This window comes from Heterocephalus glaber, unplaced genomic scaffold, assembly GCF_053883595.1.
Source record: "Heterocephalus glaber isolate CG9 unplaced genomic scaffold, H.glaber_assembly_v1.0 deba00001586, whole genome shotgun sequence".
Classification (NCBI taxonomy): Eukaryota; Metazoa; Chordata; class Mammalia; order Rodentia; family Bathyergidae; genus Heterocephalus; species Heterocephalus glaber.
The window spans coordinates 3320475-3338498 of record NW_028258364.1 but is presented as its reverse complement, the minus strand read 5'-3'; the positions used below and the strand labels follow the sequence as shown (position 1 = coordinate 3338498).

General features: G+C 32.9%; 1 protein-coding gene across 11 annotated transcripts in view; it reads right to left on the bottom strand.

Moving 5' to 3' along the window:
• Positions 1–18024, bottom strand: part of Bltp1 (bridge-like lipid transfer protein family member 1) — a 241252-nt gene that overhangs the window by 29902 nt on the left and 193326 nt on the right. For 7 of the 11 annotated variants that reach the window (XM_021236449.2, XM_021236454.2, XM_021236452.2 and 4 more), the window contains 11 exons: positions 17083–17294; positions 15626–15824; positions 11708–11767; positions 9664–9890; positions 8813–9013; positions 8478–8608; positions 6491–6614; positions 5102–5211; positions 4363–4453; positions 3613–3675; positions 1408–1661 (listed from right to left, as the gene is read on the bottom strand). In XM_021236449.2, the coding sequence (XP_021092108.2) occupies positions 1408–1661; positions 3613–3675; positions 4363–4453; positions 5102–5211; positions 6491–6614; positions 8478–8608; positions 8813–9013; positions 9664–9890; positions 11708–11767; positions 15626–15824; positions 17083–17294 (1672 nt within the window). The remainder of the gene's footprint in view (positions 1–1407; positions 1662–3612; positions 3676–4362; positions 4454–5101; positions 5212–6490; positions 6615–8477; positions 8609–8812; positions 9014–9663; positions 9891–11707; positions 11768–15625; positions 15825–17082; positions 17295–18024) is intronic. The other 4 variants (XM_087193259.1, XM_087193260.1, XM_021236453.2 and 1 more) reach the window with 3 other exon arrangements.

Below are 18024 nucleotides of genomic sequence, written 5' to 3'. Positions count from 1 at the left end.
TAATATTGTATTACCCACTTAAATATCTGTAAAAAGGTAGACTGCATGCTAAGTATTCTTATCAAAACTTTTTTGAAATTTTAAAATTAAAAAAATTATCAAATTGTACATTTGAAAAAGAAGGCTACACTAATGTAAATTCTATCTCAATAAACAAGACTTAATTTTTTAAAAAAGGGAAATGTAAAACACATAAGAAAAATAAAGAGATAGAATATCTGTCCAGGAGGGCAAATGTCTCACTTTTAGGATTACTATTAAAAGAAGAAACTATGAGAATTTATTGGAACAACTATAAAACAACATTTCCTAGAGCCAAATAAAAGTTTGGGTATTTTATTACCTAGAAAAATTGTTCAAAAAAGACCCAAACCTAGACACACCACTCTGAAATTAAAGAATATAAATATAACTTTAAAAACCCTAAAAAATTGTCAGGTAGAAGCAGACATAAAATATCCAAAAAAAAGCAAGTCACATTTACAGAATTAAAAAGAATAAACAGGATATGCTAAATATTCATGCTGGAAGATAATGCAATAGTCTTTATTAGAAGAAATGATTATTAGATTAGAATTATGTACTCAATAAAAAATGAGAACAGTAAATTTAGAGATTAAAAAAATGAAAGTAGGTTTGTATCACCAAGTTTCTTAGAAAGTTATTTGAGGATATATTCCAGAAAAATGAGGGAATAAATCAAAATATGCTGCTATAAGAGATTCAAGGGTAAGGGGTTTCAGTTTAAGAAAAGGAGGAAAGAATCCTCATGGCTCAGAACGAAGAAGATTGAAGATGGGGACAGTTTCTCATAGACTTTCAGTTACTATTCTCATGTCAGCCAATTTCCCATCATTACCGTAGCTAGAATATTACTGCTATTGTGACAATATCACTTAAGTAGATTTCTTTTAAAGGTTTTCAGGTTTTCTTGAGGGCAAATTCCAAGCAAGATTTCATTTATGGTCTTTATTTTTTTAATACCATCTCATCTTCTTTCTTTCAAGAATTTGTTGAAATTCCTCATCTATTGCTAAACACTTTTCCTTTACTATTTTTCTTATACTATTCTGTGTCTCCTTGCAATACGTTACATTTTAAGGTCAAAAAGAATACAGCCTTCTCTGTTATCTTAACTTATAACCCATCTTTATTTCCATTCTCTCAACCAGGATTATCTCGGAAAAAAAACTAATGTGTTTTGAATAAACCTATTTAAATTAAAAAATAATACTACTATATGAATATAAATTACATTAGTAAATCATGGAGATGTCTCTTAGTTTCTTTCACTCAAATAGGCATACTTAGAGAAATTTTTGTACATAATAAATCAGATATAGCTTTAGGCTCAGTTCTAGCTTCTGAAATAGTACCTAAGAATCTTAAAATAAAAAGGCTACTCACGAGGGTTTCCTGTAAATATAAAACCTTTCCTTCTCACGGTCTTCATCCTTTTCATCCTTCTCAGAGTCTTCACTGGTAGAAGACAAACTGTCATCTCGCCTGGCTTCTTCAGGTTGGAAAGGAATGTTTGATGAAACGCTTGCAGGAGTTTTGGGAGAACTGAACACAGAACACGATCCTTCGTTATTTGATGAGTAATGAGATGGACCTTCAATAGTTACTGACAAAAGGTCCAGTTCTGTCTCCTCTGGAAACTGGTTGTAAAAGGAGAACACGTGAATGAGATTTATATTTCAACTTCCCCCTCAATTAAAAAAAGAAATAACTTTAAATATTTTTAAATTCTCTGAATTGAATTTCCTCACTTTGAACTGAAAGAAAGGTCATAGGAACATATGAAATGGCACAACAAGGAAGGAAGCAGAAGGTCAAACCACAGAAAGTCGCATCACTGACACTTTAAAACTCAGAGTGAAACCTTACTGATAGGAATATATATCATATTGATTAGTAAACACTGTCGTTCTTTAAAGCAGAAGTTAAATATGTAGAAACAAAAGAAATGTGATCATTATAAATCAGAACCGTAAGAGTAATTATTGATGGAAGAGCATGCAATGTCAGTACACAGTATATTATCTCATCATGTTTATAGGAGCTTTTGTGAATATATCTAAAAAATGAGCTCATGGGCTAAATGATGTGCAAATTATTGAGTAATAAAACACACATTAATCAGACTTACAAATGTTATTTTAAGGTAAACAGTCTGCATAAACAACATGTCTCTAACTCAGGTTTTTACCACAAGGTCACTATTTTCAAGTAGGTCAAAAAACCAAGAAGACTTCATATGACTAAATTTCAATTCCCTGCCACAGTTGCTTCAGCATCATTTGGGAATGATTAGTTTTTATAAAGTGCAATGTGCAAGGTAATATAACTTATTATTTAAAACTATTGGATCCTACATGTTTTTAATATTTAAATGTAACCATAGTTTAATTATCTATTTTATGATTAACAAATCTAACATCTAATCTGCTATCTAGTTTACAAATTTTTATATACCATTTTTATAAGCAGAATAAACTGTTATTTCAAAATAGGACCTGAATCACTTCAAGTATTAATATCTGTAAGAATCAACTATCACCTAATTAAAACAGGATTTAGCTCAGTGATAGAGTGCCTGCCTAGCATGTGCAAAGCCCTGGCTGGGTTTGATATCCACTACTGCCCTCTCCAAATCACCTAATTAGTAAGACTGATTCAATCTGCATAAATTATTTGCTTCCAAGATTTTTTTTGTTGTTGAATACGAAAATATTCTTAAGCTTCAATCTAATGGTCCTATGACAAAGTCTAATTTTTTTTTTTTGGTACTCAGGTTCGAACTCAGGACCTTGTGATTCCAAGGCAAGTGGTGGCACCACTGAGCTAAATCCCCAGCCCAACAAAGTCTAATTTGAATGAATTCAGTTAACTATGGGATATATTTTGACTTGACCTTAAGAAAGTATGGAGAAGGAAACAAAATTTATTGAAAGTACATAATGCCAATTTTTAAATGTAATTTAAACGAAAAATTTCAGGTAAAATATATGTATAAACCTTGGATATTATCTCTTTAAGATTCAATTTTGTTTTTATGACATATTTAGGAAAAACACTTGGCTTATAAAAATGTGAATTCCAGTGATAGTGTAGCACATTTTTTAGCACATTTTTATTTTTATATAACAGTGATGCAAAAGAAATAACATTCAATGATTAATGTTATACTGAGGTAGATCTGATTCTATTTTTACCTACTCAATAAAGATTCTTTTTTTGAAAAGATTCATTTTGTAGCTGAATGTAAGGAAAAGAGTTTTACTTAGGTATAAGCAAATAACGAATAAATTTCAATTTTTGGTTTATGATTTGGTTGAGTTAGTTTGATAAGCTGACTTAAGTCAATTTTGAAGATCAAAATAATAAATTATAATCTATATAAATTATAAAAGTATAAAAATAGAATATATGCATGTTAAGAGCTATGAAATATACATGATGAAAAAGAACCCAAACAACCTTGAATCTTTATGTAAAATATTCTGAGGTTTGAGTTTAGTTTGAAATGAAAGAAAGAGATTGTGAAAACAGATTTTTAGGGTGGTTAATTAGTTTTTAAGCAAAATTTATATTGTTCTTCATAAGTACCTGAAAATACCCTTCTCCAGGCCAGCTGGATTGTGGTGTACTTCCCCATACTGTATTTTTCAACTTAATTAAAATAATAAGAAAATAAAGAAACTTGTGAAAAATAAAAAAAGACAATGGCTTAAAAGTAAAGAAATATACAAAAAAAATCCAAACATTTTAACACAAATGCTAACATGCTATGAAATTAGAATACAACTTTGAAGCTGACCTTCCTCTGGCTTCTGCAACTACCCACATAAACATTCTAAACTAAAATACATAAATAAGTACAAATTATCACATTTACAATTATGTGAAAGACATAGTTTAATGTGAATTCTCACTTTCAGGAAACACCATTCAACAAAAACTCTTCTACTTAAGCGCAAGCAGTTAAAAAGTCTTTATTGTCCATGTAAAACACTAACACCCGTGGCATGGCTCTCCATGAAAGGAGGGCTATGACCGCTGAAGGGTCATGTAGAATACTTCAGGCAGTAACATGTTCCTACTGGCTTGAACCACCAGTGGTACCAACAGATCTAATCACTTTTATGGGTACAGTCATGCATGCACCACCAGTTGTTCAAGCTGCCCGGTAGCAAGACATATGAATTATGACCCATCATGAATGTGTTAAAATCCTTGCTTTTATGGTATCCTTGCTTTTAAGAATCAGGAGTATTTTGAAATTGTATAGCATTGTAACTTTTAATCTGTAAAAGCTATTTAGTATTGTGTACTTGGAACAAACACACTCTCTCTTACTGTGTCCTGGATGTTAAAAGTTACTCTGGGTCCAGGAGATGCTGCATCCACACGGATTTCTGGGAGCTCTTCAGTTTCTCCTACTCGAGAACTATAAGTAAAATATAAAGTAATAAAACACTAATATTCTCATTTAAAAAATTTCTATACTAAAAGTCTAATTAATGACACCATAATCTTTAACATCATATCAAAAAGACACAATGTTTTGATCAACCTAAGACTTTCTAAAACCAAACCATATAAAAAGAATTTGGACTTATTTTTATAATGCTAGCACTGTACAATGGCAATATCAAAGAAGTTTATCTGAGGTGAGATTACTGCTAATTGAAAAATTTTAGAGTTGATTAATAGCATTTTAATTTCCATATTTTCATACATGAAATATGTATGCAATCATACCTTTTCTGAATGGACATATTGAGAATACCTGCTACTAGTATGCACATACCCATGTCTTTGTATAGTCTAAAGTTTACACATAAAACTTGCCTAAAAGGCAGTGTACTTCATTACTAAAAAGAACTCACTCCATTGTGATATAAATATGATAGAGAAAATTCTCAAAATAAATGAAGTTTCACAGTAATCAGTATGATTGCTATTTTAGTAATAAGGTCCATTTTTACTTAGTTTTATAATTTCCCCAATTACAGCATAATAAAAAGAAGTAGTGAATCCTGCTAAAGGAGTCAGCAATTTTATTTCTATTTTCATTGGCTGAAATATATATTACCTTGCTCTTTCCATCCGCTTAAGAGGTGGTCTTCCAGAAGCAGAAATGCTTTTAGATCGACTATAACTTGGTTTGTAACCCAAACCCCACTTATCCTTTAGGGAAGCAGCCTAATGAAATAAGAGAGGAAAAAAAGTGACTGTAGACTACACTGTGGTCTTACTAAGGTCTACCTTCGGGAGAAACTAGCTAGCAGAGCCTAACCTGCTTCAGAAGTGGGGAATCAAATCATAACTGATCAAGAAGGGAAATACCAAGCTTGAGTTATCTCTAGCCACATTGTCTGACCTAAATTGGAAGAAAAAAACTGACAAACATTTATGAAGTTCACTCTAGAGGCACAGGCTTACAAATAGGAAACACAGAGGATGATAAAACATTCACCCTCCCTTGACATTTTAGTAGTGCATCACACCAAAGGCCAATTTACAGAAGTTCCATTTACCTGGTGCAGCATGTATGGGAATCAAGAAATACTACAAAGCATACTAAAAGGGAAAAAAGAAGTATAATCTTAAGAGAAAAAACAGGCATCAGAACTAGATAGTATAAGGATGTGGAATTCTCAGACCAGAAATTTAAAACAGCAATGATTAATATGCTAAGGGTTCTGATGGGTAAATTAGACAGCATGAAAGGATAATTGGGATATGAGTGATGGAAGAAAAAACAAAAATAAACACTAGAGATCACAAACACTGACAGACATGAATGATGAGCTTATTAGCAGACTGGAAATACATGAGGAAAAAAAATCACTTCTCTTGAGGATATATAAATAGAAATCCCCCAAACTGAAAAGCAAAGAGAATAGAGACTGAAAAAAGAACAGAATGTTCAAGAACTGTGAGCCAAAAACTGTCTTTAATTAAAAATATAAATAAAACAGAAAAGGGAGGAAATTGTGGCAGATAGGCAAATATGACCACTGAAAATCGAATAGGGGAAGGACAGACATCTCAAAAGAATTCACATTTTTCACAGAGCTCATATTAGAAACTAAAAAGCAAATGCAAATTCATGAAAGGCAGAAAAAATGGTGGGAAAGGGCCCAACTTTACAGTCCCACTGCCTAAGTTTACATTTTGGTTCTACCAGGATTACTGGCCGTATAATCACAGTAATATTACTTGACTTCTCTGTCCTTTGATTACCTCATCTTTAAAAGAGGATAATAATAGTTATCTCTTAAGACTGTTACAAGAATTTAATGGACCAGTACATGTAATGTGTTTTAAATAGTATCTGGTACACAGTAAACCTGCTATGTACAAATCAGGTGGTATTATCACTGGCCTTAAAAGAAAAAAAAATAAGCATTATCATAGATGAGTTTTAAAAGTAAAAAGTAAAAAACTGTAATAAAATTTTTCTTAAACATCTACTCACTCGCATACTGGATCTCCGTAATTTTTTACGAACATCTCTTCGAATGTCATTCACAGCTACAGATTCTAACTGTTGGTAACGTTGAATTTCCTGGTTTATGGTTCCTTCACTTGCACCTAATTTTCTGAATGCAAGACAAATTCAGCAATTACTGTAAAAAGTAACAAAGTAAAACTAACTTTTAGCTGCTCCTTCTTGATGCTCTCACTTGTCAGAATACCAAGGAATATGAACAGGCCAGAACACTGCATAAGTTTAATATTCATATCTGTCAAAATGTAAAAAACAAAACAAACAAAACACCCCCCCAGTATTTGAGGAAATGGTTTACCCATTTCTGTATCAAGAGTCTCTAGCCATCTCAAGAAAACCATAGACATAGTGTATAGAAAAATATCTGTATGTTAAATTTGACATAATAACAAGCCATAAGCAATACATTTTAAAGTCACTTTTCCTGAGAACAAAATGAAAATTGTAGTGTAAGTCCAAAGGAAAATGTAAACCACTGTATGATAATTTATAGGCAAGTTTTTAGGCAATACTTTTCACTGTAGAAAATACATGAATTTATAAAGTCCTTGAATGCAAAAAGACACAAGTATAGGTGTATGAAGATTACAAAATATAAGGCAGGAGGATTGAAAGTATAAGCTCAATCTGGGTAACTTAGACCTTATTTCAAAATTAAAAATAGGACCGGGGATGTATATAGCTTAGTACAAAGGCCCTGGGTTCAATCATTAGAATCAAGAAAAACAAAAAACAACAACAAAAAAGATGAGACATAATCATCAACTTTTGAGGAAAATAAAAGTTCCCAAGTTTAGAAAAAGAATATTTAGTCTTGTGAAGTATTCTTACAAAGGTCATATTAATATTAGTGAGCAGGCAGCAGATAGAGAAAAAAGATCACCACCTACTGTCTTCTACCCCTATTTCAGTCCTGGAGAATTACTAAGAGACAAGCAGGTATGGAAGAGGGAGTATGAACTTTGAATTCAGACACACATAGTTCAAATTTCAATTCTTTACTCTGAGCCACTTTTCTCATCAATAGCTTTGGTGTTACGGTTTGTGTTTAGATCCACCCTACCCCCACCCCCACCCCCACCTCATGTGGACCAGATGGGGCTTTCTTCTTCAGAGATGGCTGAATCTGGAATGTGTAGGTGATTCATCGTGTGGCAAGGCCTGAGGGCACTAGGATGAAGAGCGTTGAGTGCTACCTGCCCCAAGTAGACTGAATAATAGGGGCAGAAAGAAGCTGTTAAGGCCTTGGTGCCTTTGCTACCCTGTGAGCACCAGAAACTGTTTCTCCTCTGCTACTCCCCTCCCATTGCTCTTGTAGCTTTTGTTACCTTCTGGCTCCATGAACTGTTTCTCCTCTGCAAGGCCGCCTGTACATCATGTCACCCTGCCTCGGAGCCAGCCCATTACAGACTGAAACCTCTAAGAAATGTTAAGCTAAGTAAATGTTTCCCCCTTTAACTTTGGGTGTTGGTTTTTTTGTCTCAGCAATGAGAGAAAATTAACTAACACATTTGGATAATATCATCTTACCTCACAGAAATATAAGGATTAAATTGAGATAACATCAAACTCAAAATGCTTATTTTTTTCTCTTCTAAAAAATTCCATTCCAAAAACAGGAAGCTAATGAATACATTTATATAAGCCTATGCCAATATGTATAAATGTATATACACAAGTGGAGATATTTATATATATATATATATAGTATATATATCTTTATATATATATACTACATATATGGTATAAGGTCGGTCATAAACTGCTCAGAAATGAGCAGTGGACTAGGGTTTTAGGCTTAATTATCACTAATGAACTTATGATCTCAGGTAAATGATTAAATTTCTTAGGACCTTGACCTACTAAAGAGTTTATATTAGCCCAGATCCAATTTTAGCACCCTATAATTTTAGTGTTTAGAGAATACTATATTATATTTAAAAGTTACACATACTTAAGATCATCTATTACTTTGGCCTGTTCATTTAGTTCTCTGATATCTACTAAACGTTTCATAATTTTTCTTCCTCTAAGTTCTCCTGGCTGGCTAGAAGATGGTCCTTGTCTTCGATAATCTACAGCTTCCTGAAAAATCAGAAATCATATCTGTTAATAACATTGTCAGTTCACACAATAAATCTAGACTACAAAATTAACACCTTAAATCAAAAAAAAAAAAAAAAAGAACATGCAAGAATCAAAGCCATCTATGTTAAGTAAGATGATTGGAATTCTCCATTGATTCAAATCCCTTCATTTTCATACAGAATCTAATTAGTTGCTACCTACGTTTCCCCATGAGTGTGCTCTGTATGCTTTCAAATGGGACTGGCTAGCCTGAGGGGTATCCAATATCTCTGAGCCACACAGATACTCTGTAGGAGCAGAGTAGCGTTGATTTGGGGGCCTCAGCCCTAGTAGGTGGTTTACAAGTCGCTGCCCAAAGGTGAGCTTGTGGCCATCTCCACTCACTGAACTTCCATCTGAATTCTAAATAATAAACAGTAATATTACTATTTTTAAAAAATGTCTTTCCAATAGCAAGACAATTTCATGGTACAACAGTTAAAAATGTATACAATAATTTTTCAAAAATCAATACCATAATAAACGCAGAGATTAACTTTCTTTTTTAAAGTATAGACCTTTATTTTGCATATATACTTTGCTTTTTTAGGATTCATTTTTAAGTATCTCTCTTAGATATGATTCAGAAATCATAAAATTCATCCATTTAAAATTTAAAATTCAATGCTTTTTAGTATATTCTCAAAGTTACGCAATCATAATTACACCCTCAGTTGAGAACATTTTCATAGTAGCCTCTTCCTATTCCTCTTTCCACCATACTCCCCATCTGCCCATGCATAGCTTCTATCTGTAGATATGGCTGCCCTCCAATTTTAACGTCATTTCATTATCTATTAGTCAAGGTATAAGTTGGCTAGCAGTCACCATGAACACAGAACTCAATTAGAAGATAGTAAACTATGAAATGCAGACCCAAGGAACCACACTACTCCTTTCCCTTCCTCCACAATAGCAACTGGAATATACTAAATAACATAACACTGAATTAATTATACCCCTGACTCTGGACAAAAGCCAGACCAGAGAACTTTCAATTGTGAGTTACTTACAGTATGGATAGTGGGAGACATAGTGTCAACTTCATCCTCATCTGACAGGTCAGCTATGTTCACTGAATTTAAGTCGGCAATGTCATCTATGTACTCCTCTCCTGTCAGTGTTGTAAGGGTATTTCCCAGAGCATTAAGCCTTTTGCCAATGTTAGGATCCATGTGGACATCAATCCCACACATTTTCCACAACACATTGAGTGTCCAGGTTCCAGCACTACTACTTTCTGTTTAAATAAAGACATGGCTTTATTGGATCGTCCTGAGTTTAGAAATTTAAATGATCTTACATTATTATAATAAAGTGTATGATGGGCATACATAACAACTAACAATTTTGCAGCTAGATCTGTCAGAAACATTAGGCAATGAGCATGATTTCTGTATTTGTATACTGGGCATCTATAGTTTTTTTTTTTCCATATAGCACCCTTCTTTATCTCAAGAACTACATATTTCCTCTTCTACTCTAATCTACTAATCTACTTTCTCATGGTTATAAGAGAAATTCCATGGCCCTGGCTCATTAGCCAGAATTAATTATGTAACTAGTTCAAGTGAACATCAAAGCTGGAAAAAAAAAATCCATCTCTGAATCTGAGAAAAGTTAGTCCTTTTCTGATAACTGAGAGTGGGTAAATAAGGCTCTGAGTTCTTGACTGCCATGTGTCCTGCCATGTGTGAGAAGCTCATCAGTCAAAATTAATTAGTCAGATAGTTAAGAATAATGAGGCAGCCAGGAAGGAGCAAAAGCAAGAGCTAGAAAGAATCCTGCTGACAACTGAGACGCTGACTCCTCCAGTCACTGAGGGCCTCTGGATGACCTGGCTCCTTCTTTTCGCTGAGATAGCAAGTCCTAAACTTAACTATAATCTATAAATATCCTTTAAAAAACTTTCCCCTTTTGGTTAAGCTAGTTTCATTGGGTTGTTGTCACTTACAAATAAAGAGTACTGACAGAGACATATGAACTCTTTCTCAACATGGATATTTGTTTCAGTACCACCCTTTCTTTCTAATAGTGTTGCTGGAAGTTTCCTAACTTTTTCAATTTTCTATCACTGGGAACTGTAGGCCTTGGTGCTTTCTGTGATAACTTACTTAGATGAGCACTGAGGCTAAGATTGGAGAGGATAACAGTGAACAAACAGTAAGGAGAAAAAGAAAATCTCTTTTCAAGGTTTAAGAGTACTTAAATAACAGCCTGGCTTTAGCTTAGCCTGCTCAATTTTATAACAAAAGAACAATAAATATTTATGTTTGCTATCATCTCAGTTAAGATATCACTTCCACAGTTATCTCCTAACTGGTTTCCTAGGTTCTTTTTTCTCCCCCTCACTAATCCTTGAAGGTGTACACTTGATAGTGTCACTATTTGCTTTCTTGCTCAAAAACATTCAACGTTCTTCCTTCTGCCCAGAAAATCAAATGTAAGTTCCTCAATTTGGTATTCAAGATTTTTCCCATCTCATTTTTCACTTAACTCTGTTTTAGCTAAATTGAACAACTCTGAGTATGGCCCGTGCTTTGATATTATGACTGATGATATCCTCCCTGTCTGAATTTTCTCTTGCCACACCTCCTAGTTTCTGCTTAAGGAGCACTGATCTATATTTTGATTCTGTTTAAATGCTTAGTCTTCTACAAAGATTTCTCTGATCTCAATATGGTCCCATACTTGGAAATATTCTTTTCCTACTGTATATCAAAATACAGTTGGAATTTTAAATAATTATTGTATGTGTCACTATTCTAATGGAATTTTTCCAAATGTTCCTTAACTACATCATCAGAATTTAAATACATGAAAGATGAAAATTGTATCTGATTCATCTTAATCTTCCCCAAAACATTTTGCAGTATATCTTGTACACAGTAGGTATTTAATAAAATTCATCATTAAATACAAATGTTAATATTATTGAGAAAGTTCTTTTTAAAAATTAGCAATCACTAGATTAGCTAAAAGATCTTCCTGCCATTAAACTAAAGTTAGAATTTTATCAGACATATGCAGCAAAAGTAAGAGTGAATGTGAACCTACCAGCTGCTGCTTGTCCTGTAGTCCTTGAACATACTTCATAGGTGCCATCTGGAACTACACCTGTACAAAAATGAGCCCCAAAGTGGTTTTCAATAAAAATACACTTATGGATTAAACATGTACTCCAGTTCTGCACACAATTATCAAAATACAAATAGAAATATTAGTCTCTGTAGGTTTCAGTCCTTAATCTATAAATTGCTATCTTAATGACTAGATTTATTCTCTTTTATAATATTCTATTCTATGATTTTAACAGTTTATCTGCAGTTTTAGTTTACTTTTTCCATGAGGCTTTCTTATCAGAGTCACAACATCTGATTGACTGAAATTCTACATGGTTCTCCATGAACATTCAAGATACCATGACAATGTGTGCTATCATGAATGTACTATTTTCAGAATGCAAATATTAAAAATAACTTTTAACTAAAAACTACTACATTATGTCAGAGACCTGATCCATCAGTTTTGTCTTTTCCTTGACTAAGAACATTTTATGAGAAAAAAATGGCATGGGCATCTCAAGGTCATGGATCTATCCTAGAATAGTTTACTCATTTTAGATATGAAAAATGTAATATCATCTAGTTTAATCTGCTAATTTAAGCTTCCAAAAAGAGGTTAATAGAATTCAACACTTCTAACCAATAAATTCTCGAAATAACTTTTAAACAAATTTAAAGAGAAGACTTTTCTTAGTAATAATGGAAATTAAAATGTGAGTCTAAATCTGACAAAACATAGTCTTAAAGGAAAATGTCCTTTCACAGCTCCCTCTGATTCCTAAATTGGTATTCAAATGTAAATTTTGGGCTTGCCATTCATTTTTTAGCTACTTTGATGTTAAATCTGTTTTCCTTTGAAATTTTTCAAAAAAGAAAAATCCTTCCAATGTAAACATACTACAGTTTAGTTTGTGAGGATGAATTTGTTATTAAGTAATAATTTCTAATGTATATTTTCATAAAAATGATATTACCAATTACTTTAAAATCTAAATTATATTTTTGAATTATATAGTTACTTGTGTCTCACATATAAGTTCTAAATTAAAAAGAAAAAAAAAACAGATCTGATTCTAGGGCAAAGATACCCTCAATTTACCTTTATAATTGTGGTTATAAACTACAACAAATAAAGATTATTTAGTCTTTTGAACTGAGGAATGCCAGAATGTAAAGCAAGCCTTCTGAAGCCAAGTAAAACAAGTAAGAAGTAAGTAAAACGGGGAAAGAAAATCATTATTTTCCACCCCAAGAAATGACAGATTATTATATAACAAGATTAAAAATCATTACATAAATCCACAGAATACAGAGCCATGATGAAGTAATATTATTAAGATCTTTGGGAGATCTGGACTTTGAAGATGAGGGTTAGGAAAGGAGCTAGGCTCTTTCTGTTCTCTACATGAGACAAAACGCTGATATGGACCAACCAGTGGTCTAAATCCAGGATGGCAGTTTTCCTGCTCTGATAACCAAGTGCTACCCAGGTTTTAACAGACAGTTTGGAGTCCTTCAAACTTCTGATGGTTTATATAGCTTGCCTGTCAACATGTTGATGAAATGGGACTAATTTTACTATTTACATGGTCCTCTGAACTGCTCCTACACCTATCCTTTCTAATTTTTACTGCATTTACCCAAAGGCATTATCACCTAGAGAGGAAATTTCATGAAGTCATCTTTTTCCTAAGGCATGTTTTTAAAATGACTGCAAAAAAATAATTTTAAGGAATAATCTGATCATTCCTTATTTTTCTACCCTATACTTACTGTCAAAAGTATTAAATGTAGGCTATATCCAAATAAATTTACTACTAATTAAAAGTAAAACTACTAAACTAATTTGCTCATTTCATCACTTAGAATTGTTTTTGTTTTTTTTGGTACCGGGGATCGAACTCACGACCTTGCGCTCCTAAGGCAGGCCTGGTGCCACTGAGCTAAATCCCTGGCCCTAGAATTCTTATAATATGTCAGTAAAATAACTATTCTGCCATCTTTCTTCTGATCTCCCTAAGAAACTCAAATAAATAGGTTACAAAAGTAGGCAGTTTAGTATTCTCTGAAGCTCAAATTATTTTTATTATCAAAACTATCAGCATGTTAACATTTTGCATTGTTGGCAGAATGTACATTGGAGTGACTTATTTATTCATTTTTAATACATCTTTTTGATTTTGAGTCTGAGACATACTTTTTATTTCCTACATCTTATGTATCTTTTCATTTAAGATAAACTATTAAGAAAAGGGCATATTTCTTTTCCTTCCAATTATTCTATTTATTTTAATGCAATGATGTAAAAGATATTACCTCAAAAATCAGTATGTTTAAATTAACTTTTGCCTTTTTGCCTCTAATTAAGAAAAAAAGATATAAATATAATGATTTTTAAAAACATGTATAACTATTGTGTAAAATGATTTCTGACAAAGGCTATTTCTTTTGCTAATAGTCAAATACTTAGGTATTAATCTTTTTAGTAACAAGGTATTTCAGAAAAATTCTGTATTGCCTATGAATTATCTAAAATGCAAAGCATCTGATGGGGTTCACAACATAAATTCCCAAAATACGGCATTTTAGCATACTGAATATTTTAAGCTGATAGAATCTAAGAAACAGAAGATGAAGAAAGGACTCTGAACTTCCTCTGAAGGAGATCATTAGACTCCTGTGAGTGGTGCCCTTTCTATCCCCAAAGGAAAGGAGAACCTTTATTTCTACAGAGAAAGGAAGGGACACTGAAAAAAAAACCGAACAAACAGGCCTGTTAAGTTTTCCTCAGTTTACTACCCTTAGTCCAAACCTTTTTTTGTTCCCATTTTACTATGACTTCACTATTACTCATCAAACCTAGTGTAAAACCTCGGGCTTAACCATTTATTTGGGTCTTCATTTTCTCATGAAGGCTCCTATGTCACACACACACACACACACACACACACACACACACACACAAACACTTCGTACCAAATAAATTTGTATGTTTTTTCCTCATTATTCTGTCTTTTATTACAGGGGCCTAACAGAGAACCTAAAAAGGTAAAAGGAAGAGGTATTTTTTTTCTTTCCCTACACATGGAAACCAAGAATTTCACCTATAATTTCATTTAAGTTTTGTCAACACTGAATGCTCAAAGTGGAATTTGTATTATGAAAATAATGGAAAGCTCCCAAAGAAAGCCCAGAACTAAAAAGATTTTCCTTTACTAATAGGAGGAAAAATTGTATAAACAATGGCATACCACCTTCTAAAAAAGTAATTATTACTGTGTTTGATTTCAAGATTGGCTGAGAGTTCACAAACTTTTTAATCCTCAAATATTTTTTTTAGTGTTAAGATTAATGATGCATTACCAAATCTGTTATACATTTTAAATATTAAAAACAAACCATTTTACCTTCAAAATAGCACATAAACACTGCTTTAGTTATATTCAATCCTTAAAGAATATGGTATTCAAGGAATTTACCCATTATACTGTGTATTCCTACAAATTTGTATATATGGGTTTATTCACATCAACTTTAAGGCTAGAGTTCCTGGTCCTGGAAATTTATAATCTAGTCTATGTTTACCCTGAGTTAGGTTTATATATTTATTTATTCCTTTCTTTCAAGATCCTTGTAGAACAACAATACTTTATCTAGTCATTTATGAATCCATTATAGAAAAAAATGTGTCAGTGAGCAAAATTTTAAGGGTTTTATCACCAAAAAGAATGCCTTGTTGGTTTACTTACCCAATCTGTTGAAATATGCTTTGTTACCTTTAGGTAGAAAAAACAGCCTGTATTTCATGAAGTGTACACATAGTCCTATATCTGTATATCCTTCAGTTTTATAAATGAAGGTTTTTTTTTTTAAATTCTAAACCACAATACAGAAAATAAAAGACACTCACAGGCATTCATCACAAGATCTCCACGAATTTCAGGTTTCCAGTCATCCCATGATGTCTCAAAGCCATCAGCAAAACGGATACAAAAGTTTTTGAAATGTCCTTTGCTAACCAGAGACTCCGAAGAACAAGCAGTGATGAGAGTACTTTCAATGGTCAAAACCAAAGCAGAACCAGTGTCAAGGTCTCCAGTGTGATTAGACTGCAAAATACAGTAAAAAAGAAAAAAATAAAAGGTGTCAATTTTTAAATTTAGAAATTTTCATAGGACTCATGGGAACAAATATCTTAAAAGAGTAAAACTTAGATATCTTTATTATAAAATAGCTTGCAAAGATAGTTTTTAAAAATTAAATTGCTCAAATGAAATGCACTTGCCATGTGGATTTTTTTCTTACAAAGAGCTAATTATCTCTTTTTCTATAGTTAGCCTCTGCTTTAGCTGTGGGGAGCACTCTGATTACACATTCTTAGCCCTATCAGCCATTAAAAATTACCACATTTTAATTCTTGAAACATAAACACATCTGATGTTGTCCATCCTCAAAGTAGTTTTTCTTAACAGAACTTCGCCTAAGAAATAAATTCACCTAACTGGTCAGAGGCTGTTTAAGGTAAATTATAACAGTATAGATTTCTATATTTCATTATCATAACAGTTACTTTTTCGCCTGAAAGGTGTTCATAGAATTTTCTTGCTCATACACATGTGCATGCAATTCCAGAGAATTCATCCTAAAATTATCAAGAAACTATTCTTACTGTATCTAGGTATACATATAACTTAGAAGTTTCACTGTCACTGTTACAGTATAAAAGAGTGTCAGAATTCCTTGTCTCATTATAGATGTAATTATTAAGTAGTATTAAATGTCCCTTTGTTTTCATCTTATAAACAAATCCAATCCAGAGATGATTTTGCAAAAAAATAAAAATAAAACAAAAAGATTCTGAACACTAAGCTTATTTTTTTTTACTTTTTAATTTTATTAGTATATGTTTGCAATACATGCAGTTTACAATCATCTTGGGGAGTGGGTAGTATATCCCACAGCTTGTTTCTTTTTTTAACCCCTTTCCCTCCACCCTCCATCCTTCCTCCTCTAATTCCCCATCCCAATTTTCATTTGTATTCATTGAGGTTATTAGGTTCCTATACATGGCATATCTTTATTCTACTTATTTCCCTCTGCCCTCCTCCTCCTCACCTCGTCTTTGTTCCCCTGGAGCCCTTGTTACCACCATTAGGAATCATTAGTGCTTCAGAGAAAAGTCATACATGAGTCAATTATAGATGAATAATTACTGAAGGAGTTCAACCTTACTCGCCATCTACTAAACTCAAGCTATAAACTCTTTTCCCGAAAAGTTTGTTGTACTTTAAACCCTTAGAAATGCTTAGTAGAAATGTCTGGCTTTTAATCCTGGAATAAAAGGAATATGACTTGATTTTTTTATACCTGTGCAGTATTTGTGATAGGGAGGCAAATTCCCAGATCATTCACAGTCAGCTGGAGGAAGAGAGTCCCAAAGGCCTGGGCTGATGTTTGCTGGATACCAGGTAGCATATCTACTACTTCCTTTGTTGCCATATGAATATCCTTATGTAAAGCCATTCGTTGTTCATTCCAATTGTCATAGGCAGCCTTATAATTCAGCCAAAATAGCACAGCTTTTGAGAATTAAGGCAGGGTAGAAAGAAAATTAAAACCAACACTGTAAATGGTTTACCATGGTAAGCAAACCTCAACAGTGCAAAATACTGTTTATTAATAAAAATTACTTCCAGAAAACCATAGCACTACAATTAGATCTATGGGGACACAGTCAACATTTTTCATCAACAAATGAAAAATGAAGCAGAAAACAGGTGATGGCACAATGGCAATAGGAAGAAGAAAATCCAGGTTCATTTATTCAATCAGTACTTTTAGAATGGTTATTATACTCTAAGCACTATAAGAGAATAACAAATGAAAACAGACATGGTCCTGGCCTTATTTATAGAGCTTACTATTACCACTTTCACTCCCTAAGATGACTGTAAAATGCATGTACTGCAAACATGTACTACTAAAAAAAGAATAATAAAGGAGAGGTACATAATGTTAGGAATATATATTAAAAGAATCTGAGTTACAGAATAAGGCCAGACATATGAGTTTCTTAACAAGAAAGAAATCTTAAAGAAAATTATCATTTCCTAGCAGCAATAGGAGAATCCTAAAAAGAAAATAAAAGTGGAAGTTTCAGTGCAGTAGGAGGAAAAGCAAGAACTGTGTCACAGACACCAGGAGTAGAAAGTTCTTTTTTAAAAGCATGTTTCAGTAAAACTACAGGAGAGCTGGGCACAGTGGTACATTCTTGTACTCCCAGCTACTCAGGAGGTTAAGGCAGGAGTA